Genomic DNA, 23093 nt, shown 5'->3' on the forward strand with positions numbered 1-23093 from the left:
AGTCAGGGGCCCACTTCAAAGCTCGGAAGTGATTCCATTAGGAAAGACCAAAGCGTTTAATACTGATATTTAAGTCGCTTAAGCAATGGAGTAGAATGCACTGGAAATTAGACGCTCAGTGGATTTTGCTTAATCTCTTTCGGCATAGTTAAATGCTCCCAGATGACCGGTGGCTGCAAATACTACCAATTTCTCGAAAGCTGGAACAGGGAGAAGTGCTTGCCCAAAGTGAATGAGTAAGCACATGGCTCAAAAACTAATAATACAGGCAAATTTCAAGGAAGACAAGAGACAAATACAGAAAATCTGTACATATTCTTTACTTGGTAACGCTGTTTTCATCAGCCAGCGGTCAAGGGTGGTTAAAGAGGCACTAAGGACACAATCCTATGTATATCAACGCAGAAGAAAGTCCATTGAGCTTCATGGGACAATGTGCAGAGGATTGCAGACTTGGTCCATCAAAATCCATTCCATTTCAACATAAACAGTTTCAGAGTCATCCCACATATTTCAGTAAGACTTACTGAAGGGAAGGGTCATGGCTCAGTGGCAGGACACCTGCAGAAGGCCCCAGCTTCAATCCTTGGTATCTACAGGTAGAACTAGGAATGTTCCATGTCTGAAAATTTGGAGAGCCCCTGCCAGTCATTGCAGACATACTGAGCTGGATGGACCAACAATAAGGCAGCTTCCAATGATCTAATTCCATTCAAGCGGCGGTTTCAATCTTAATTCCATTTACCCAGGTGTAAGCCCAGTTGCAAGGGAACCAGGTGGCGCTGTGGGTTAAACCACAGAGCCTAGGACTTGCCGATCAGAAGGTCGGCGGTTCAAATCCCCGCGACGGGGTGAGCTTCTGTTGCTCGGTCCCTGCTCCTGCCAACCTAGCAGTTCAAAAGCACGTCAAAGTGCAAGTAGATAAATAGGTACCACTCCGGCGGGAAGGTAAACGGCGTTTCCGTGTGCTGCTCTGGTTCGCCAGAAAGCAGCTTAGTCATGCTGGCCACATGACCTGGAAGCTGTACGCCGGCTCACTCGGCCAGTAAAGTGAGATGAGGGCCGCAACCCCAGAGTCGGCAATGACTGGACCTAATGGTCAGGGGTCCCTTTACCTTTACGCCCAGTTGGGTTCAATAGCACTTACAGGACATGGTTAGGATTTCACTGTTGGCCAATTGACCTCAGTGGGATCTATCTAAGTAACCACACAGAAGATTTCAGCCTGAAGCTCTTCTATTATTAAGATAGGCTGTGGCGCATCTGCAGTGGCACGCCTTCCTCTGCCCCAGCTGCAACAAATCATGTCTCTCCATTATAGGTCTCTATAGCCACAGCAGGCACTACAATCTCCCAACAGTTTTGCTTCAACCCCAAAGATGCACTCCTCCATTGTCTCCCAAGACAGGTGGGTGACGACAAAAACATGTCACCTGGAAAATTGTAATTTGCAATGCATTGCCCAGTCCAGTCAGGAACTATGGGACATGGGTGGCGCTGTGGTCTAAACCACTGAGCTTCTTGGGCTTGCCAATCAGAAGGTTGGAGGTGAGAATCAACACTACAGGGTGAGCTCCCGTTGCTCTGTCCCAGTTCCTGCCAACCTAGCAGTTCGAAAGCACGCCAGTGCAAGTAGATAAATAGGTACTGCTGTGGTGGGAAGGTAAACAGCATTTCCATGCGCTCTGGTTTCTGTCACAGTGTCCCGTTGCACCAGAAGCAGTATAGTCATGCTGGCCATATGACCCGGAAAGCTGTCTGTGGAACAACACTGGCTCCCTCGGCCTGAAAGTGAGATGAGAGCTGCAACCCCATAGTCGCCTTGGACTGAACTTAACTGTCCAGGGGTCCTTTACCTTACCTTTATGAAGACAATCAGGTATACATATGCATTCCCAAACCTTTGCTAGTTGGGAATACTCCACCCCCCCCCAAATTAAAATTGGTGAGTGTTGTAGAAATTTGCCTATGGTACAATGGTTAACATTTGCATTCATTGCTCCAATCAGTTTTGCCCCTTGGCCTCACCCAGCTGAAAAGTGTTCCCCGTTCCTGGGCTGTACCATGACCATAATTATTGGGACTATCAATGAACTGTTTACTTCAGTTTGTTTCTACAGGCCCTCTGGAGACTAATAATGATGATGATCATGTTCAATGTCTCTTTGTTTGTTTTGAGGTTTTGCCTGAAAACAGCTGGACCGAGCAAAAGGAGATACATGGGGAAATAGCCATCTCAAAAAAAAAATAATTTAAAAAATTCTTATAGAAGCTACATTTCTACCAAAGCAAAGACCACGGTTCATATATTTTCTTACCAGTAAGTGACATCCAAAGGCGCGAAGTATTTCTTCGTAATCAAGTCAGCAAAGTAAGCTTCTGTTTCCCTACAAGCCGTTCCATTGCCAATCACAACGGTGCCGCAGCTTTCAGAGGGAGGGGAAAAGAGAATATTAAGGTTGAGAAAGTATGAAGTCGTCATGGCACCATCTGTCCCAGTAGGGGGCGCTGTTGCTTCCTCCACCAACAGATCAGACAGAAGGAGATGCACCTGGCTCAACAATATGGAATGGGAAAAAGAAGGTCAACTTACCTGAGTTAACATGAAAAGGCCACCTTACATAGTACATTGTTTCAGATAGTGGAGATGCAAAGACTTGGTACAGTGGCACCTCGGGTTAAGTACTTAATTCGTTCCGGAGGTCCGTACTTAACCTGAAACTGTTCTTAACCTGAAGCATCACTTTAGCTAATGGGGCCTCCTGCTGCCGCCGCGCCGCCGGAGCACGATTTCTGTTCTCACCCTGAAGCAAAGTTCTTAACCTGAAGCACTATTTCTGGGTTAGTGGAGTCTGTAACCTGAAGCGTATGTAACCCGAGGTACCACTGTATTTGTTTGTTTGTTTATAAGCTCATATACAGTACCACCCTTAAGCAAACTGTCCGGGAAAACTAACCCCAATTTTTACAAATGAAATAAAATAAAAGTATTTTTGAATGAAAAATTGTGGAGGTAATCGTAAGCTTCTCCTTCAACTCTTTACCCTGATTCCATTCATGTATATCTATTTTTATCACTTGATTGGATCAGAAAATGCAATGGGGAACTGTAATAACACAGGCTACCATAATTATTTCATGGGCTGAGAATGTGATGCGTATCTTCTCACAAGACAATGCTGCACGATTAAAATTGATAAGGGGAAGGGCAGCCCTGTTAACCCGAAATGAATTAATGCACAATGCATCTCCCATACATTCCTGAACAAAGAGAGAACTCTGAAAACTCCTTTACTGTGAACGGAGATGGAAGTACTGCACACATCCCTTAATGAAGAAAGAGGAATGATGCTCCCTGGTCCAGTTGAGGTATCTCAGCTTCACAGCATACCTGAATGCAGTATGGAAGTATCCCACTAACCATGGTTTCCCATTTCATTCAAACAGGGAAACAATGGAACAAGCCAGACCTTAAACCACAGTTTGAAGCTGGTTCAAGATGAAGTGGGAACCTATGGTTAAAGGAAGGTAATTTCATAATGCATTCAAGTATCCAGAGAAGGGAGCAAGGAAGGTTCATTCATATCTCAGTTTATGAAGCCAGGATATGATTGAGCAAACATGGCTCCTTTCTTGCTACATTGCATTGGTAACATCATTGCCCCCCAACACAGCTCAGCAAGACAGGGAATGTTGGCCCTGTTGTCTCAGCAACAGACATGTGCTCCTCTCCCTCTTCCCAGTACCCTGATATTGGTTGAAAAAGGCTGCCAAAAAGCAAGGGAGGCAGATTTCTAGGGCCACCAAACAGGATTGCAAAAAGGCACCCCTTCCATTTCGGTTCAGCTCTAATACACGGGCAGACCAAAAGAGTGAAGGTTTGTTTAACATACTTGTAATCCAGCAGAAGTGTCCGTATCTTCTCAGCTTCACGGAATCCTTTACCAGAGTGTAAATAGACAACATCGGTATGGAGTATTTGGCCTAAGGTGACAAGAAATAAAAAGCCATCTAGTTAGGAAGAATAAACTTGGTGGTCCGTTTCATATGCAACAGTAAACCATGGTTTGGTGGTACTAGAACAAATTTCAGCAAGCTTCAGGCTCATGCATGCGCCCCTCCTCTCTCTTGCTGTGCTGCAGCTGCAAACAGGAGCTTTTGCTTCTTGTTTTAAACAAGCCAGAGTTTCTCACTGTGTGCAAAATGAGGGGACACTGGTTAACCATGGATAGATACCATGGTACCCTCTGAGTGTTAACAAATGTGGGTGGGGATGATGTAAGCTGGACTCCAATGGACTCCAAAACTATGGTTTGTTGAAACAAGCCAGGATCGAGGCTTAGTTTATGAACCCGGCTTGTTTACAAAGAATTTTTTTTTTCTTGCATTCCCCTCTAAAAACTAGGTGCGTCTTATGGAGCGAAAAATACGGTAATTCTTCTACACCTTTGCTTCCCCTCCCATCCGCCATTTGCCTGGGGTTTCCCTCTTCTGCTGCACAGCATAGCTAATGGTCACAGAAGATGGGAGCTATAGTCCGACACCATCTGCAGAGCATGACGTTAGCTACACATGTCCTGATAACACAACTAGTGCTTCTCACAGCTGGAGCACCACACTTACTGGTTGGTGAAATGATGGCCAGTTTGCAACCATGTTTGTAGCCAGGATCAACTCCCATCAAGGTCCGTCCTCTTACAGGGCTCATGAGAAGCAACTGGCGGAGGTTCCTTCCGAACATCATTACAGATTCCTTCTCTGCGTCTGAAGTCAATTTAGATCTAAGAAAGGAGTGTAGCAAAAAAACAGAGTTATTTCATCACAGGTAGGCAAAATTGCATATTGGCTTCCTCACACCAACACTCCATTGCCCTTTTCCGTTGAGAGCTAGTGTGGTGTAGTGGTTAAGAGCGGTAGACTTGTAATCTGGTGAACCGGGTTCGCGTCTCCGCTCCTCCACATGCAGCTGCTGGGTGACCTTGGGCCAGTCACACTTCTCTGAAGTCTCTCAGCCTCACTCACCTCACAGAGTGTTTGTTGTGGGGGAGGAAGGGAAAAGAGAAGGTTAGCCGCTTTGAGACTCCTTCGGGTAGTGATATATCGGTAAGCGGGATATCAAATCCAAACTCTTCTTTTCCGTGACTTTTCCATCTCTCCTACTCTTACTTTTTAAGGAGCAAACACTCCCCGCCCCCATGTCTGTTTTGATGCAGCATGGATGACTGCATACAAATGCAGAACATGTATTTTTTCTGAAAGACAACAATTCATGCTTGTAATTTTTTTTTAACTTTTTATAATAAAGTTAGTTTAAAAAGAATGCATAGGAGAAACTGTTCAGGCACTTAAAATTTGACAGTACACTTACTGTGGACTCTGACTCAGCTTTTTCATTGCCTGAGTGAATTACATTCTCAAGGAAACTCTGCTCTTGCTTCAAAAGAAACTTTTGCCTCCTCCCTTACTTGCATCTATGGCAGAGGGGAGGAGCCTCTGGCCCAGGGGCCAAATGAAGCCGTTTTTGTCTGGCCTTTGTGACTTGTCGCAGGCCATCAGCCGTAGCCAACGTAGTGCCCTCCAGATGTTGTTTGACTCCAGCTCCCCAGGCAGCTTGTCCAATGGGTCGAGATGAAGGGAAGTGGAGTCCAGCAATATATGGAGGGCATCGCATAAGTACTTTATTATACAGAAAGGAATCAGTACAGGCAACTCCCCATTTATGTGGAGGTTGCATTCCGGGTCATTGCGCATGTCTGTGGACAGCGCATAAGTCCTTCCCATCCCCTTTTCCGGCCACTTCCAGGTAGCTGTGATGCGTGAATGCACATGTGCGTCAACCAGGCGCATGTACCGTATTTTTCGCTCTATAGGACGCACCCGACCATAGGATGCACCTTGTTTTAGAGGGGGAGAACAAGGGAAAAAAATTCTCCACCTCTCTGCTTAGCGCCCCTTCAGCAAAGCAACAGGAGAAGCGGAGCCCCTTCCATTTTTCCTCCCGCTTGGCTGAAGGGGCGCTGCGCAGCTCTCCCTCTTTGCTGAAGCCGGGAGAGTCTTGCTCTCCCGGCTTCAGCAAAAGGAACCCGAAGCCTCCGGAGCGCAACGGGAACTCGCGCTGCGCTCCGAAGGCTTCAGGTGGCTATCCCTGATAGCGCTCCCTCTGCGCTTCGGAGGCTTCGCGTTGCTATCACTGAAGCCAAGGAGCCTGCATTCACTTCATTGGACGCACACACGTTTCCCCTTAATTTTTGGAGGGGAAAAAGTGCGTCTTATAGAGCAAAAAATACGGTAAATTGGTCATTGCCTGTACAGATTTCTCCCGGCTCCTAAACAGTGTTTTGCTTCTACAACTTATTCCTTCCTCTCCTCTCCCCACATGCCACTCTGGGAGGTCCTCTGGAGCCAACTTGATGGCACGTGGAGGACTGTAGGGGATAGAAGAGAAGGGGAACGTTTCATTGTGCAACTGGAAGTCTCCTGCGCTAGCTGGACAAAGGCACTGGATATCCGTGCGGTTGAACTATTCGTCGTAGATGTTGAGTGCTAACTAACAGGGCTACTGTTGAGAATGTAGAAGGTGTTGTTTTTAGAGAGGATGTGGCTGGGATGGAGATCCTGTATGGTGATATTTCAAATAAACAAGAACTCTACATTTTTTTAAAAAGGCTAAAAAGCTTTTAATTCCCATTTTATTTCTGCAGCGCCAAAACGCCACTTCAGCTGGTTACAAAAGCCATTATATTGTCATTGGTGAAACAGATTGCTTCATAGTCTAGTCAGTACAGCAACCGTGGCAGAGTTGAGCCCAATATTATGACTATGAGGTCGTTAATTTAGGAAGGGGGGGAAATGACAGCTAAAAAGATACTTATAGCTAGAGCAATTAGCCTCCACGAATCCCTCCAGAGAAGTATGAGAAATGGGATTAGAGCGACATGATGGAGCACATTACCGAAACAGTGATTGTGAAATGGATACAATAAAACAATTTTAGCAGCACAGCAGTTTGCATCAAGACCATTATAACCATCTGATGTATTACTCAATATGGGGGGCTCACAATATGGTGCTGTCATTAAAAATGTTAAGGAAATTGCCGTTTGCATACACAAACTGTCAAATTTTTCCCCCATTTACAATGCATTTTTTGATCATTAAGTTATTTCCCACTATACTAGCTGCCAGGGGAAATGTGTCTTTCAACTTGCCAATTTTTTATTTTTTTTTTGCATATTATTGTGATCTAAAGAACAAATCAGGAAACCGTCGCTACTAAAAGAGCATGTGTTAAATACTCTTCAATTAGACCGATCCTACACAGGTCTACTTGGAAGTACAGCTTATTGCTAGATTACTGCAACGTGCTATACGTGGGGCTGCCTCTGAAGACGGTTTGGAAACTTCAGATGGTGCAATTCAGAGGCCAGGTTGCTCACTGGGACAAGACAGTTTGAGCATATGTTGCCAACCCTGGCCCAACTGCACTGGCTGCCAATGAGGTTTTACCTACAAAGCCTTAAACAGCTCAGAACCGCAATGCCTCAGAACCGCAATGACCTATTAATTATTAAATTTGGGGGGGGACTTTTTTGTCACTATGGTATGTATTTATATATATATCGTAAACCACCCTGTGATCCTCGGATGAAGGACAGTATAGTAATCAATCAATCAATCAATCAATCAATACAGTGGTGCCTCGCAAGACGAAAAGAATCCGTTCTGTGATTCTCTTCGTCTAGCGGTTTTTTCGTCTTGCGAAGCAAGCCCATTGAAGGATTAGCGGATTAGTGCTATTAGCGGCTTTTAGCGGCTTATCTGATGATCGGATCAGCTGATAAGCAGCTTAGAAAAAGGGGGGAGGGAAAAAACCCCGCAGGAACTCACAAGACATTGTCGTCTTGCGAAGCAAGCCCATAGGAAATTCATTTTGCGAAGCACCTCCAAAACGGAAAACTCTTTCATCTAGCGAGTTTTCCGTCTTGCGAGGCATTCGTCTTGCGGGGCACCACTGTATTGATCCCAGTGGGGCTTACTTCTGAGTGAGGACCAAGGCATCAAGCAATCTCCTTCACGCAAGATACAAAATATCACAATGTCTGAAATAAGGATGGAACTATGCGGAGGCATTGGCTGGATTCACAGATTTCCCTGCATCATGATTTCTGCATAGCACATGTGTGCGCACAAACACACACACATCATGATGCACGATATATTGCCAGGTAAAAAATTATGAGGGATGCGGGTGGCGCTGTGGTCTAAACCACAGAGCCTAGGGCTTGCGATCAGAAGGTCGGCAGTTCGAAACCCCATGACGGGGTGAGCTCCCGTTGTTCAGTCCCAGCTCCTGACCACCCAGCAGTTTGAAAGCACGTCAAGTGCAAGTAGATAAATAGATACCGCTCCGGCGGGAAGGTAAACGGCGTTTCCGTGCTCTGCTCTGGTTCACCAGAAGCGGCTTAGTCATGCTGGCCACATGACCTGGAAGCTGTCTGCGGACAAACGCCGGCTCCCTTGGCCTATAGAGTGAGATGAGTGCGCAACCCCAGAGTCGTCTGCGACTGGACCTAATAGTCAGGGGTACCTTTACCTTTACCTTTAAAAAATTATGAAATACAAATATCATAATATGGACTTCAAACCGGTTTTGGACTATACAGTGGTACCTCGGTTTACGAACTTAATCCATTCCGGAAGTCCATTCTTAAACCGAGGCATGCTTTCCCTAATGAGGCCTCTCACCGCCAGTGCCCTTCCACAAATCACCTTCCATTCTTAGACCGAGGTAAAGTTCTCAAACCAAGACACTATTTCTGGTTTTGCGGAGTTTATAAATCAAAAATTGTTCTTAAACCGGACTGTTCTTGAACAGCGGTACCACTGTATATCGCTATATCACCCAGCCCCAGTGAGCATTGCCTTGCTGTATTTTTTATGAAAGTGCTGCTTCTAAATTTTAAGCAAATACTTTTTATTTGATATTCCTACATCACGGTACACAAGGCAGTTTACAATGCATAAGGGTGTTGCTTTACCTGAATTCTCTGCAGAGAAGCGGATAAATAAGGCGCTTGTAGGAGTCTTCTGTTGAATAACGTAGAAGCTCCATTAATTCAGGCTGCGCATAGGCCTTTGGTCTCCATCTGTGCAGCAAAATGTTTAAAACTAAGATTATTTGGTAACATGTTGCAAGTGTAACCTGCCGAAAGCCATACTATAGCTTCAGCAGAATGGAGTTTTAGCACAGGGTTTACAAAGTCCATTACAAATACCCTCTTTATGGGACTTGGAAGTCCTTGAAACCTGCAGACTAACATCTTCTAAGAATATGCATACATACAAGGTGGTTAACAAAATCTGTCAGAAGCCAAACAGATGACAAAGTTCCTACCATCCTACTACTATGGGTTCCTACTATCTACCAAATTTGTAGGAAATTAACTCAAGTGTAACAGCTTGAAACAGCCTGGCCAAGTCCAGAAGTAGCACAAGAGAATATGGGGCACTTGTCACAATTTAGAAGCATGGTCAAATCTTCATGGTCACAGCCAGCACCTACTGGTTACCCAACATGTATTTTATGAGCTAACTGCCAAGACTACCAAAGAGATAAATGGAAAACTGGCTACAATGGGTATGCATGCATCAATTCATTTCATGTACATCTGTTTAAGATCTTCTGTTGCTTTGGATTTCCCAGATAGAACTTTGACTGACTGCTGCTTTGGGTTTTCCCAGAGAAACCTTAGATCTTCTACTACATTACGGTTCCCCAGCACATAAGAGTTCAAATAAAAACAGTCAACAACAGCTGCTAACCCAGCAAGCATACAAAACAACAAGAACCCCAAGCAAATCCAGGCAACTATTGCTGTTATAGCCAAAGGTCAATAGATGAAAACTGTGATCCATAGAGTCACTAGATCAAGGCTCATCTAGCCACAAGGGGGCCTTAAGAGTTCTACCAGCTTCAGCCTCAACCTTCTCCGTGCAAAATATTATTGCATTATACAGATGATGTTATTATCTTGGATCTGATCCAGGTTTCCCCCACCTCCATGCCCAGTGCTCTATTTGCTGGCCAAGCCAGCAATTACTGTTCCAGTTTACTTTGTAGGGCACATTCCCATCGCAGAGTTGCCATGTGTCCTCTTTTTCTAGGATACATCCTCTTTTCCAGGTCTGGTTGCCACATGTCCTCTTTTCCCCAGACACGACCTTTTTTCAGGATTAAAATTTCTGTCTGGGTGGATTTTTGAAATTTGGCACAATACAGTAACCCAGAAGAGAATCACAACACAGCAGCATCTTAAACTAGCTACATACTGTATGAATATGGCCTGTGGCTGAACTAAAAGGACGCTGGTTGCAAGATCTTGGAGAAGGAATCTGGGAGTGCAAGAGTTAACATCCCCGTCTCCTTCAGGAGAGCCCATATGTACATGTACAGTTTAATAAATTGTTCTGTGCACACTTACGTTCACAAAGATGTGAACGTGAGCCCAAATACTTTCACGTGGCAAGTGAGGGAGCAATATGTATTATTATTATTTTGTTGCTGAAAACTAAGAACATTGCTACTAGCAATATATCACAGCTTCTATAGCCAACATATAGTAGGGGGTTGGGACACAGGTGGCGCTGTGGGTTAAACCCCAGAGTCGGTCACGACTGGACCTAATGATCAGGGGTCCATTTACCTTTACCTTTACTAGATCTAAAGCAGCAATAGCCAATGCTACACCCTCAAGGTATTGCTGGGTTGCATACAACTCCTGTCAACCCTGATCATTGGCCATGTTGGCTGAGTCTAATGGGAGAGACTCCAACATCTGGAGAGAACCACATTGGCTACTCACTCCCAGCTTAAGGGATCAGAAAAACGAACAAAGCATTGGTATGCCCTCATACAGACCTTGCATTTACACACCACCTACAGAATTCAAACTTCACGCCGTCAGGAATGTTGACCTTCACTGTCAGGACTTTGAGATTCTCCCCTCGGTTAATGGCTAGAATCTAAACGGCAAATAGAAATGGAAAACACATATGACACACATAACAGGCAGGGAACACCTTCAAAACCACAGTGAATCTATTGATCTAGTGACTGTGCTGACTGCAGGGGGACCCATAGTTTGACTGCTTATAAGGCAGCTTCGTACGTTCACATGTGAAAGTGCTATTACAGCTGTATTATTGTTAGTTGCTCAATGCGCCAAAATGGCTTCCATAGAACCAAAACCTAGAGATGAATGAACTATGTTTTCAGTGGGTTGAGTGTGGAGGAGGGGGGTCCTCAGTTTTGCCCCTCCCCTAATTTAGCAAAAGCAGAGTTATGCAAAACTAAGTATGCAAATCAAGAGAAAGAATGTATATGTGGTCACATTGCATAATGTATACAGGATGTAGAATCCCATTTTTGCTAAACCAAGATTTGGATTACCTAGGTGTAGAATTTTAATTTTGTTTTTGAACCACAGGTTTCATACAGATCAATCAGCTAACTCTGCAATCTTACTTTGCACGTCAGATGTAGGGGCAGGTGTGCACAGCTTAGCCAAAAGGGGAGACCCAACAGGCCTCATTTTTATTTATTTTACTTAGGAAAATATTTATATACCACTAAATCATAGAAAAACATTGAAGTGGTTTACAATTATACCTACATCTATATCTACAGAATAAAAACACATACGGGTTTAAAATCAGAAACCATCTACTAACTATTATGGAAAGATGTTATCTTAATTGCCTGCATAGAGAAGTTTTCAACAGGCATCTGAAGGTTGAAACTGAAGCCACCTGTTGAATCCTTACTGCCAGGACTGGGCCAATGATATTCAAGGCCCTACTTCTTATCGGTGTCAGAAGGGCCTCTTTGACTCAAGGGACAAGCAATGACACTCCTGCACTTGACCTCAATGGCTGAGAAGGGATATAAGGGTTCAGGGAATCCCTAAGGTACCCTGGAGCTAAGTCGTTCAAGGCTATGTAAATGAATACAGGGATCTTGAACGTGGCTCCATAGCAGATGGGCATTTACTAGGCCTGTGGGACAGAGGTTCCCCACCCCTAGGCTAAATCAAAAGGTGTATTCAGAGTGCATAAGCTCCACAGGATGCACCAAGTCACATAAACCCAACTAAGCGACTGGGTTGCATGACATCTGGATGACTGCTAAAATGTATTTAAGTACTTTTCATGTATTTAAGTACTTCCCCACCTTTCAGTATGAGCTGCTCTCAGAATAACAAAGATTCTCCCCTGCCCTGTTTATACAGGGACAGAGTGTGTGTGTGTGTGTGTGTGTGTGTGTGTGTGCGCGCGCTTCAAGGCTGTGCGGAGATTTAACCAAACTGTTGTCACAATCCCACTTGACCCAGACAAAATGGTTTGGAAACCCAAAGATCATCTGAGTACAACCTAAAGGGTCAAAGGAACCAGAAATGATCCCAACCAAGGGACCCATCTCATGGATGTCTCACTTGATAACTACCCATAGGCGCCGACTCCATGGGGCCTGAGGGGGCCCGAGCCCCCTCAAAAATTCATTTGGGGGGGCTCCGCCCACCAATAATCTCAGGCGCCCCTCCAGCAGAGCGCCACCGCCGCCCCTCCCCCAGCCCAAAATGCACAGGGTCGGGCTGCATGCCTCCTGCCCTCCCTCCCGAGCAAAAGCTCCACCCAATTTCCTTCGGAGCTGATTAATAGGCGCAGCACGCTCTCCCCTATTCGCTCACAAGGAGGCGATGCCACTTTATCTGCATATTCATGAGCTTATTTATTATTCATGAGCTTTCGCGGGCTCCCCCAATATTTTTTATAAGTCGGCGCCCCTGTAACTACCACCCATCTCTCTGACCACAACCCAAGCTCTGCCTTGATCCTGGATTCTCCCACTTCATCCCTTGGGCCTCCAAAGCAAAGGCAACAGCAGACCCAGTAGGAAGGCCTAAGTCAGCATAATAATGCCTGTTCGACTGCAAGAACAGGATGCCTGGACTAGATAGGCTAATAGCCTGATCCAGAAAGGCTCTTCTTATGTTCTTATGGAATGATAACATTTCCATGAGATGATAAGTATTCATTTTAACTGTCAGCAAAGGGGGGAAAAACAATGATTGCTATGTACGTGGAAATCCACATGCTCCCGAAAGTTAAGAAAACCATACATTTCCGATACATTAGACGTGCAGAGAAACCATTAAAAAGCTGTTAAAAGTTGACATTCCTGTGTTGCCGTGCATGTTGATGTATGCTACGGGCCCTCAGCCCTGTCACAAGCAAGCTTGCTGTGTCAATCACGAACTTTAATTCAATCACTAGCTAACTCAGACATGTCACATATGTTAAACACAATGGTCTAAAAATGACCTGGGGGCATCGCACCAATTTATATTCCTCAGCTTTCCCTGTGCATGTTGACATACCAGGCCTGACATATCATTGAACAACACAGCAAATAATAAAAATTACATGTGAAATGTTATAGCATCAGGTACCTTGACTGCCAAAGCAAATGCTCTCATGCAGGAATTAGGAGGGCACACATTTCCCGAACGAAAACAAAACACTTTCATGGTTATTCCACACTGGCAAGTGTGTGTCTGTGTGTCTGTGTCTGTGTGAAAGCTAAAACAGCTATCTGGAGTGAAATCAAAATTATGTTTTTCGGCAAACAACTTTGTCAGATACAGATATCATTGCTTCTGACTCGCAGGGTTTTTTCCCGACCAAGTGCCCTATTTCCAAGCCCCTCCAAACAAACTAGCTTGACAAACAATGGCTTGAAGAAGAGCATCTTCTCATTAATAGCCAACCCCGATAAGCCAAATTTAGCTTGGAAACTAAGTATCTGTAGAAAAGTAAGCAAGTTGCCATCCCCTTAGGCCAGTGTTAGAAATTAGCCAGGCGCCAGGTGCGTTTTCTACTGGTGTAGATCCAATTGTGACTATGTGGAGATTTCTGGGAGCCAGGTTGGCAACCACAGCTTAAACACCTCTGCCTTAGTCCATAGATAATGTCATTTCCATCTCAACTGGGTGTGTTTCTCCTCCTTCCGTACTGGGACAAGTGAATTCTTGTTAAGAGGAAGCTACAGTCAAGTAATGTTGAGATCATAGAATCGTCAAACCATAGCATTGTATGGGACCCCCAGTCCAACACCCTGGCGAACAGACATTCCACTGTGGCGATTTTAACTGATTTTAACTAGGTGGCACTTGGCCCCTAGCTCGTATATCTGAGCTTTCAACATTGCCTTAGGCCTCAGTGAATAGGGGTTGGTTTCTTCTTTGGTGATCACTCATAGTCAAGTAAGATTGTCTTCCATAAACACGGTTTTAGCAATGAGTCCGTAAGTGACTATGGAGGCCAATTCTTGATCCACACGTCCTTCCACAGTCCTTTGGCCTGATCAAGTAAAGCTTTCTATGTGGGTAAACCAACCCCTTTTCACTGAGGCCTAAGGCAATGGGACATTCGCTGGGAAACCAAAATGCTTGTTTACCAAGCTATTGCACTACCAACCTTATTGTATGCTTGCGAAACATGGACCGCTTACAAACGCCATCTCCAGCTTCTCAAAAGATTCCATCAATGGTGCCTCCAAAAAATCTTACACCTTTATATATTTTATATAAAATATATATTCCCTCATCTACTGACTACCAAGGACCCTTTAAAGAACCCGCAGTGTTGATTGGCAAAACACCTTCAAACTCTACAATTCTACGTATGATCGCTAGAAGAATTTGTTTAAATTTTATACTGTGAGTGGCGTACATACGTGGAAAAGTAGGATAAAAATCATCATTAGCAACAACTGGATAACACTGAGAGGAAGCACACCAAGAAAACACAAGGCAAGAGGAGCTTGGAAGGGGATGAATAACAGAGATGATATGGGCAAAGTGAAGCAAACAACCGGGAGCTGCAGGAGAGAGGAGAGCTGGAGTTCACATATTGATTGGAAGGAACCAGCAAATTTCTGGCTGCCGGCCAGTAGTCCTTGCTTTTTCATGTACAGGCTAGTTTCGAATCACAGCCCTTGTTCAAATAAGCATGCAGCACAGGAAATCCATTTGAAAAAGACTCAGGAGAATTCAGGAGGAAGGTGAAACTCAAGGTTAGCAACAAAATCCTCAAATGGCTTTTTCATTTCTTAGCTAACTGAAGGGCGAATAAAAGCACAGCATGGAATCCACACAGCACTTCCTCTGAACCACTGCAGATATAACGTTTCCCACTCTCCTACCTGTGCTTAAAAAGGTTGGGAGAAACCCACTGGCTCATTCACAACCTCTTTCTGTCTCCTGTGCAAATTTTCCCACTCTTTCCTTTTCAGCATTATCCGTGGTGCGGCTAATCTTTGCGCTAATGTGATGAGCTTCAAACCAGATTCTAAAGCAAGGATTTGAAGCTTGTTTCCAAAACCCTGGTGCAAGGCTAACCCTGGTGAACATTAACTTTGGTGCAGAGGTGACACTGCACTGCGGTTAACATGGACAAAGGAAGGCAGGAGCTCATGTGGAAAAAAAGAGGAAGAAGAAACTCGATTTGTTTTTGTTTATATATTGCAAGTTCCTTTGAGTTACACCTTGGTGGTAAATTTAATAAATGAAATAAATTAAAAACCAGTTAAACCAAGCTGGTTCCAGGCTCCAGCGGACTGTCACTTACCCTGTAGTGGAACCTCTCTAACTGGCACCAGGCAGCTGCCATTTTAATTTCCCACCTTGCCCCAAAGCCACACTACCTCAGGGCACTGTGGGAAATGGGCTATGCCCAATTAGCAATGGTGAGCCCTGCTGGGACTCAAGAACCCCATCAGATGCCTATGGGAGTGCTCTGTTAACCTTGCCTGTGAGACCGGGAAATATTAGATAAGCATTGGGACCCTGTGGTGGTTTAGTCGCAATGTAGGCTTTGAAAATCAGCAGGACTAATTTGGAATTTCTGCAAAACAATAACAAAGAATACTTAAAAAAATAAATAAATCCCAAAATGCTGATGTTCTTTTTCTTTTTTTTACTTTGACATTGGGAACATTTGGCACACGATGTATATATAAGTTCACACACACACACACACACACATATATATATATATACATGTATTTTTAAAACCTTCCCTTCTTTCAGGTCACCTTTAACTACAATTATTTAACCTTTTCTCGCCACTCGGGACCAATTTCAGCTGACAGGTTTAACGCCGCGTGGCTCAGAGCACTCGTCAATCACAGGGATGTTCTCTAAGCCATTCAGCAGTGCCGCAGTGGCTGACACAGGAGACATGACATCAGACAAGACGTCTGAGGTTAGATTTAGAAGATGGTGGAGCAAAGACTGAACAAACCGGGGCTGAGGGCACAACTCGGAGGAAGGGGGGGTTGGGGGTCAAAGCGACGGAGAGCAAAGTAAGCCTTCCAAACTCCTGCCGGTCCCAGGAGGAAATGATTAAATGCTTCATTCTTCCTCAGCCACTGTCCCGGAATAACAAGGCATGTTCCCTTGTATCTCTGGAGAAACAGTTTGTTCGTACTAAAAGGTCTGCTGCAAATCTTTCCATTGGGCTAATCTGTAATGACCTTGACTCAGTCCAGCTGCCCTCCGCCATCTGTTCAAGGGCAGCAAAGTGCAGGTGGGAAGGAGGGGGGAGGCACAAAAAGAGGCTTGCAAGGATCAGACTAAATGCCAGTGTAGTCCGGTACCCTGTTCTCATGGTAGCCAGTCAGATGTCAGTGGGACCAGAGTTCAACAACGTCTCTCCTTGCTTGTGATTCGCAGGAGCCGGTATTCAGAAACATACGGTTTCCAACAGCAAAAGTGCGAACACATAGCCACTGAGAGACACATTCACAGAGGCTAAGGCAGCAGAGATAGCTCAGTTGGGGAAGCATGAGACTCTTAATCAGGGACATGGATTCGAGCCCCACGAAGCGCACAAGATTCCTGCATTATAGAGGTTAGATTAGATTGGCCCATCAGGCTCCCTTCCAACAATTCTACGGTTCACTAAAATCATCCAAGATGGTGACCGTCACTTGCAGGAGCGAATTTGACATTTTAAGGCTTGTGTGCAGAAGAACTTCATTTTTTAAAAAAATATTTTTTATTAACTGGCCAATCACATCAAATTAAATCATATCACATAAATTCCGAATTACAAAGCCGAATTTTAAATTTTGTTGGGGGGACCCATATTTCAAGATCCGAAGGGGAATTCTGATCATCTTCTTGCTGCTGCGTTAATGTCCCAATCAGTCCAAATCAGTCCAAACAAAGTTCATAGTTCTATCCCATCTTATCTTGCTGTTTCCATATCTTATTCATATATTTTCTCTTTTTTCTTTATGATCTCTTCTGATAGTCTCCTTAAGCCAATAAACACCAATAGTAATAATAGTCCTGTGTGAATTTTCCGTTCTTCCAATCCTCAAATCGAGATCGTTTCCATATATCGTCTCCTTCATAGATAACATCACTCTTTCCATCATAGTCTCGTAAAGCTGTCACTCTTAAGTCCCACTGAGGAGTTTAACCCACAATATATAAACAGCTCTATTTCCCTCTTTCTCCTCCCAGACTCAAGACCTCCGACAGAACTTCCCAATATGGCGACGGTATTTTTAACTGCGTCATTCCAAAGCCTTTATACATTCCACGCTCTTCTTAAAACGTGCTTTGGTTCGAAAGTTTATCTCCACACAGCCTTAAATCCACAGCTTAAGTCCTTAAAACGACATTTCTGACTCATAAGGGGAAGGGATTCTTGTTTAATCACATAGGGAAAGAAGGAAGTTTTTTTCCCCTCCCCCATCAGTCATTTGCCGTACCTTGTCTTGGCGTATCTTCTCATGTTTTATTCTTATCTTGTTTTGACAGAGATCTCTTCTGTTAGCAGTCTTTACTCCCCCTTCTTTCTTGAAACATGTGCATTCCTTTCATCCAAATTGTTTCCTTTGAAGTTCTGCATCTAGTGGCGTGAATCAGGGACGGCGTTCAGGAGTGCCGAAATCCCACAGGAGGGCTTTGTGCCTAGTGCCCCCACCCCCACAAATTCGGGGGTGGTATAGGGCACAGCAGGCAAGGGCCGTCCGTCCCCCCCACAATCCTGGGGGGGTTAAGGAGGCTAATTACCCCCATCATAGCCTCCAAATTACCTCGTGTGGGTTGGAGAGATGTTATTGTCAGCCATCTTCCAATGCGCCCCCTAGTGGCCAATGCGCCCCCTAGTGGCCCCTTCAAAATCTTCCTCTCACACTGGGAGGCAGTGTGGTGCAGTGGTTAAGAGCGGTAGATTCGCAATCTGGGGAACCGGGTTCGCGTCTCTGCTCCTCCACATGCAGCTGCTGGGTGACCTTGGGCCAGTCACACTTCTCTGAAGTCTCTCAGCCCCACTCACCTTACAGAGTGTTTGATGTGGGGGAGGAAGGGAAAGGAGAATGTTAGCCGCTTTGAGACTCCTTTGGGTAGTGATAAAGTGGGATATCAAATCCAAACTCTTCTTCTTCCCTTGTTCGTTTGTTTCAACAATTTGCATGCTACTTAATCGCAGTTGTCTCTAAGTAGTGTGGCCTTCAGATTTATTTTTTTTATAGCCCTCAGTAAGAACTGGAAGTTCAACGGTGGGGAGAGGGGAGCTGTCTGCCCTCAACTAGAGGGGAGTTTCACAAAATTGGGCCCACCATTTTGAATGTATGGCTCCTTGTAGATAGGAATCGTGTGTACAGGCCAATAGGGGATCACCAAGAACAGCTCCCCTGAAGACCTCTGTGATTGGACAGGGATCTAGGAGATAAGGCTGCCCCCCTGAGGTATCCTGGGCTCAAGTTTACAGGGCCTCGTAAATTAATAAATGAACCTTGAACCCAGTCCAGTAGCTTCTGATCACTGGAGTTATGTGCTGGCAACCATCTGCCCCCATCAACAGTCTAGCCACGGTGCTTTGCACCAGATGAAGCCTCTGTGTCATGCACAAAGACAGCCACCACACAGATCACCTGCAAAAAACCAAGCTTTGAGTTTACCTCTGCATGGATCACCATAGCCAGATTATCCCTGTCCAAGAACAGCCATAGTTAGCGTACCAGCCAAAGCTGATAAAAGGCACTAAGGCAATCTGAGCTTCCAGTCATGAGGAGCACCCCCAAAGTCCGAACCTCTTCTTCCCAAGAGAGTGCACCCCCTTCGTTGCACTGCTTTCAAGGTTTTGTGCTGCTAAATGGTCTACAAATTTGTTTAACAGATAAATAATATTCTATGCAGCGGAGGGGCGATCATTAAGCACCTACCTGGTGATGCTGAATATTCTTTATATTGCAAGAAAAATTCTGGTACAGGTGAAACTTGTTGACATCTTTTTCATTGGCCTTTTTCGAGGTCACTTTTGCCAAGGATGACTGAATACAAATGTACTTTCTTTGGCATCTATATTTAAAAAAAATAATGAACAGAATTCGAATAGAAGTCATGCTAATGTCATTACAAGGACTGATAGTGACTTGCCCGTTATTATCATACTACATTTTAACAAAACAAACGATTTTCAGAATTAAGGAAGTATCCCAATAGCAAAGCAAGACAGAGCAGAAAATGACAGAGGCTCTTGGGCTTGGGTCTTCCAAAAGAACAGGATGTTGCACTAGGTGGGGCCTTTGGCCTCATCCAGCAGGGCTCTTTGCATGCTCATATGCCAAGCGGCCAAAGATGGAATCTGCTACTTTGGCTGCAAGGAACCCCAGCGTCCATGCCCTGATTCAGGATTCTGCTTTGATCCTTCCTGTTCACTGTTGGGCCACAATGGATTCCAGTTCCAGGGGTTTCGCCCCCCCCCCCATGGATGACCAAGGTCTGATTCATATGGAGTAACATTCGCTTCATGCAACATGCAAATCTGGAGCACTGGTGCTGGGCTTCCCTATATTCTGTTAGGATATTTCCGTTCCACCTTAAAAGGGAGCAGGCTTTGTGAGTCAGAGAGTCTGCGCATGTCCTGTTCACAGGATGTTTATGTTTCCTATTGCTTTCGCTCTCTCTCTGTCGGAGACACTGACGCAGTCAGTCATGTCTTTCTTTGTTCTGATCAACGCTGAATAAAGCTTGTAAATAATGCTCTCCTGAGTGCGACTTCTGCTGTCAATTATCTGCTGATAAGAGCGTGCATGAGCTCTGGAATGTGGCAAGATATTTTCTAGAAACTCATGTCGCTAATCACTGATACTGCGTGCCTACGGGAGATCGATGGATCGTCCGGCAGACGGCTTGGGGCCATGATGGACTTTGTCTCCCTGGCAGTATCCCAACAGTATCTTCTAAGCACACAAATGCCTGGATAGCTCTGCACATGAAATCCCTGGTTTATGCAGAAGATGAAAACCAGCTGGATCACATCAGAGGTCCACGGGGGCCTCCCTTTTGCCTGCCCTGAACCACACTCCACTGCCACCCTCCTTGTAAAGGACAGGACTTGGGAGCTCACTCAGTGCTGCTACACAACTGTCTGCAGATGGTATGCTGGCATAATAATAATAATAATAATAATAATAATAATAATAATAAATTTTATTTATACCCCGCCCTCCCCAGCCAAGACCAGTCTCAGGGCAGCTGACACCAGGTCTTCACCAAGGCCAACTATCCAGACTGGTCCTACGTGGGCCAGAAAAAAGCTAGGGAAGTCCCCAAATAGGAGTTCCATCACAGAAGGAGAAAGGAAAAAGGAAAGAGGGGGAGGGGATCAAGTTGATTCCAAGCCAAAGGCCAGACGGTACAACTCTGTCTTACAGGCCCTGCGGAAAGAAATCAGATCCTGCAGGGCCCTGGTCTCACGAGACAGAGCGTTCCACCAGGCTGGAGCCAGGGTTGAAAAGGCCCTGGCTCTAGTTGAGGCTAATCTGACTTCCTTAGGGCCTGGGACCTGTGGGGTGTTGCTATTTATGGACCTTAAGGTCCTCCGTGGGGCATACCAGGAGAGGCGGTCCCATAGAAACGAATGTCCTAGGCCGTGAAGGGCTTTACAGGGCTTTAATGTGGCCAAACAGGGAGGGCCTTAGCTGTGCGGTAGAGCACCTGCTTTCTTTGCAAAAAGCCCCCAGCTTCAAGCCAGGTAGGGCTGGGAGAAGCCCCTGTCTGAAACCCTGAAGCGCTGCTGCCAGATGGTCTACAAGACAGCTTCCTATGTACCTAAGGAGTGCCAGTGTTATTTTCCACCTGAATCCATACCTGACGAACCCCTTCCACTGTGCCTATGAAGACAAGACAGAAATGAATGCATAAAAGCTGCAAAATAAGAATTTAAGTGGCCTATGATAAAAGCAAACTGCCTGTAACAACGGCACTTACAAATCTCTGATGAAATCCAGCGTCTCTTTATCTTTAGCAATCATGTCAGCCAAGATGTGCTGCACTCCAGATTTTACTTCCTCAACCGTGGAAAGACCTGGAAGAAAATATATTTGAGCCTTGTGCTATTCATTTCATTCCTATATTTTATGCCCTGATAACGTCCACAACACTGTGGATGTGCTCCAACATTTAGGAGCTATATTTAACTATCAGTCCTGAGTAGGGATAATTTGAGGAGTCTTACTTTGCTGGTCACTGTCTAACAGATTAAAATTTAGAACCTATGCTTTAAAAAATGCTCAATTAATCTTTTTTTAAAAAAAACAAGAAGGAAAACTTCTCCACAGAAAACTAGAAAAAAGTATTTACTAGCTTCTCTATAAGAATAATATAAAAACCAGCCCGTTTTATTGTCTAATATTGCCCCCTACAGATTTATCTATAATTACACTAGGAGACACATTGCTAGATATAGTTGCAAGCTTTCGGTTTTAAAATTGATGTGATTTTCAGCATGTCTTGGTATTAATTTTTTAGAAGGGTAAGAAAGGATATTTTCTTCCTTCTTGTATTGTGATTGGATGAAAAGTCTTCATATTATGTGAGTTTTTACTGGTATGGGTGGGTGTTTATTTTATGGCGTATCTGCATTTTAAATCTTTGCAAGTCACTTTGAAAGACAGATACATTCAATCAATAATAAAATATACAGAATTTGTGATTTAACAGGAGACTTTAAAAAAACACACATTTCAATAGCAATTTTCTCCTCTTCAAAAGCAGAATATTATTCCCATCCAATACTGCAATACTTCCCATTCATTTCTTTATATCTGCCTCTGAAATTAATAGGGGCCTTATTCTTTGTATGTTCTGTTTTAGCAGGTCTGTGAGAATACAATAGATGGTTGACTGGTGTTTTATTATTTACTGTATTATTATTGCAGTTATACCCACTGCCTAGTGGGACATCTTCAGGAGAAGAAAAGGAGGAAACCCTACACAAATCCACAGTGGAGTCCCTAAGATGGTTGGATGGTGTCTTGTATGCCTCCTTCTGGCAACTCCTGCAGCCAAGCTGGTGCCAAATGTATTGCTCTGCTTTCCTTTGGACCATGTCAGTAAGGATCTTGTCGCCTGGGCAGCCCAGTCCTGTTTTTGCTAACGCAGCAAAAACAATGCGGGAGGCAGCAGTTGCAAGTTAACGGTCTCTGCAGCCACAGCAGCTGCTGTGATTCTTCAGCAGTTTAATTTTTTAATTTTTAGTTTATTTAACATAATTGTTACAAAATGTAAGCAAAATATTGCAAATACATGCATACATATATATTTCAAATAAGCACATATATATGAAAAAAGGAACAAAAGAGAAAAGAAGAAGAAAAGAAGAAGAAAAAATAAAGAAAAAATAAGAAGAAAAGTTGGAAGAATTTCTTCTAAATTTATTCTACAAATATCTATAAATACTGAGATATTGAGATTATTCAGCAGTTTGATTTCACCCCTAGAGGTGAACTCCATTGCCTCTCAAGGCAGATGTATTTTTTAAATATAAATCTATATACCGCCTTTTCCTCCAAGCAGATCACGGTGATGTACATGGTTCTCTTACCCCCCATTTTATCCTCGCAACAACCCCGTGAGGCAGGTTAGGCTGAGAGATGGTGGCTGGCCCATGGTCACCCAGTAAGCTTCACAGCCAAGTGAGGAATCAAACCCTTGTCTCCTAGGTTCTAGTCT

The 23093-nt window shown here is 44.4% G+C and overlaps 1 protein-coding gene across 2 annotated transcripts in view; it reads right to left on the minus strand.

Moving 5' to 3' along the window:
• SRBD1 (S1 RNA binding domain 1) overlaps window positions 1-23093 on the minus strand; it is a 176504-nt gene that overhangs the window by 137963 nt on the left and 15448 nt on the right. The window contains exons 8-14 of one of the 2 annotated variants that reach the window (XM_083494250.1): window positions 21351-21447; window positions 19301-19436; window positions 10919-11022; window positions 9039-9146; window positions 4624-4781; window positions 3894-3984; window positions 2319-2426 (exon numbers count right to left, since the gene is read on the minus strand). In XM_083494250.1, coding sequence (XP_083350376.1) covers window positions 2319-2426; window positions 3894-3984; window positions 4624-4781; window positions 9039-9146; window positions 10919-11022; window positions 19301-19436; window positions 21351-21447 — 802 coding nt within the window. The remainder of the gene's footprint in view (window positions 1-2318; window positions 2427-3893; window positions 3985-4623; window positions 4782-9038; window positions 9147-10918; window positions 11023-19300; window positions 19437-21350; window positions 21448-23093) is intronic. The other variant, XM_083494251.1, reaches the window with a different exon arrangement.

This window comes from Podarcis liolepis (assembly GCF_965112155.1).
Source record: "Podarcis liolepis genome assembly, chromosome: 3".
In the NCBI taxonomy this organism is placed as follows: Eukaryota; Metazoa; Chordata; class Lepidosauria; order Squamata; family Lacertidae; genus Podarcis; species Podarcis liolepis.